This window comes from Citrus clementina, unplaced genomic scaffold (assembly GCF_000493195.1).
Source record: "Citrus clementina cultivar Clemenules unplaced genomic scaffold, Citrus_clementina_v1.0 scaffold_9, whole genome shotgun sequence".
Classification (NCBI taxonomy): Eukaryota; Viridiplantae; Streptophyta; class Magnoliopsida; order Sapindales; family Rutaceae; genus Citrus; species Citrus x clementina.
In genome coordinates this window covers 6,826,330-6,827,360 of record NW_006261964.1, presented here as the reverse complement: position 1 = coordinate 6,827,360, position 1,031 = coordinate 6,826,330, and the positions used below count along the sequence as shown (strand labels likewise).

The 1,031-nt window shown below is 35.8% G+C and overlaps 1 protein-coding gene across 1 annotated transcript in view; it reads left to right on the top strand.

Annotated features, from left to right (window-relative positions):
• The first annotated feature begins 490 nt into the window (after window positions 1-490).
• Window positions 491-1,031, top strand: part of LOC18032113 (probable basic-leucine zipper transcription factor C) — a 3,124-nt gene continuing 2,583 nt past the window's right edge. Inside the window, exon 1 of the mRNA XM_024183711.1 lies at window positions 491-804. Within this exon, the coding sequence (XP_024039479.1) occupies window positions 760-804 (45 nt within the window). The 5' untranslated portion in view covers window positions 491-759. The remainder of the gene's footprint in view (window positions 805-1,031) is intronic.

Here is a 1,031-nt window from a genome sequence, read left to right as displayed (position 1 = left end):
TAATATTCTTCATTTTTATTAGTGAGACAAGTGAGAGAAAATTAGTGTTATTCAATAAGGCAAAAGGCTATATTTGGAACTCCACTTAGGGGGAGTGCAAAGGGACCGCGATCAAAATTGAAACCGTACGGGAGGCTTGGTCAACCCGAATTCTGGTTTGACCGGTGCCACAGCCACGTCACCACTCAAGCCACGTCACCGCAGTGGACGCGTGTCGGACGTCACGCCGTTTTCTGGGGAACTATCGGCAGTCCGTGAGTGTCGGGTTGACGCTAAGACAGGCGCCAGCCTGGCAAAGACCAGTACGGACAACCTTAAAATAAAATAAAAATAAATAAATAAACGATTAATTAATTAATTAATTAAAATGAAACAACGGCTATTTATAACTAACTTTTGACACCCCATTTGTCCCATTTTATCAGCTAAGATTTTAATACTTGTCCGAAATATAAAACAAAGAAGAAAATCAAGAACCCAAAAGAACCAAAAAAGAAAAACACACACTATTACCTCTTCATTTTTCTCTGAAACTAATAAGAGAGCTTGAGCTTCTTCTTCTTCTTCTTCTTCTTCTTCTTCTTCTTCTTGTTCTGTGTCATGTGTTCTGTCTTCGTGTGCATATGATCACGTGTCTTGTTATTGCGTGACGGAGTCCTTACTCTTGCATTTTGAAGGTTAGGAGATTATTATTATTATTATTATTGTTACAGGTAATTTTAATTGTTATTTTTGCGTCGAAGGGTGACAAGAGGAACGATGTTGCAAGACGTATTTGATCATCATCAGCAGCAGCTCCGGATTGTAATTTTCTAAATTTTGACAAGTTATTTATTTATTTATTTTTTCAGTTATCATGGAGGTAAATTAATATGCATGCAAATTAATTAATTATGGGTTCATTTTCTTTTCTTTTGGTTTAGTTTAGGTCTTGTATCTGTATGCATGAGAATTGAATTCTGTTCTTTGTTTTCTATTTGAAAGCCAAGGGTTTGGTTTCAATTACAAATATAATATTCCTTGATTTTTTT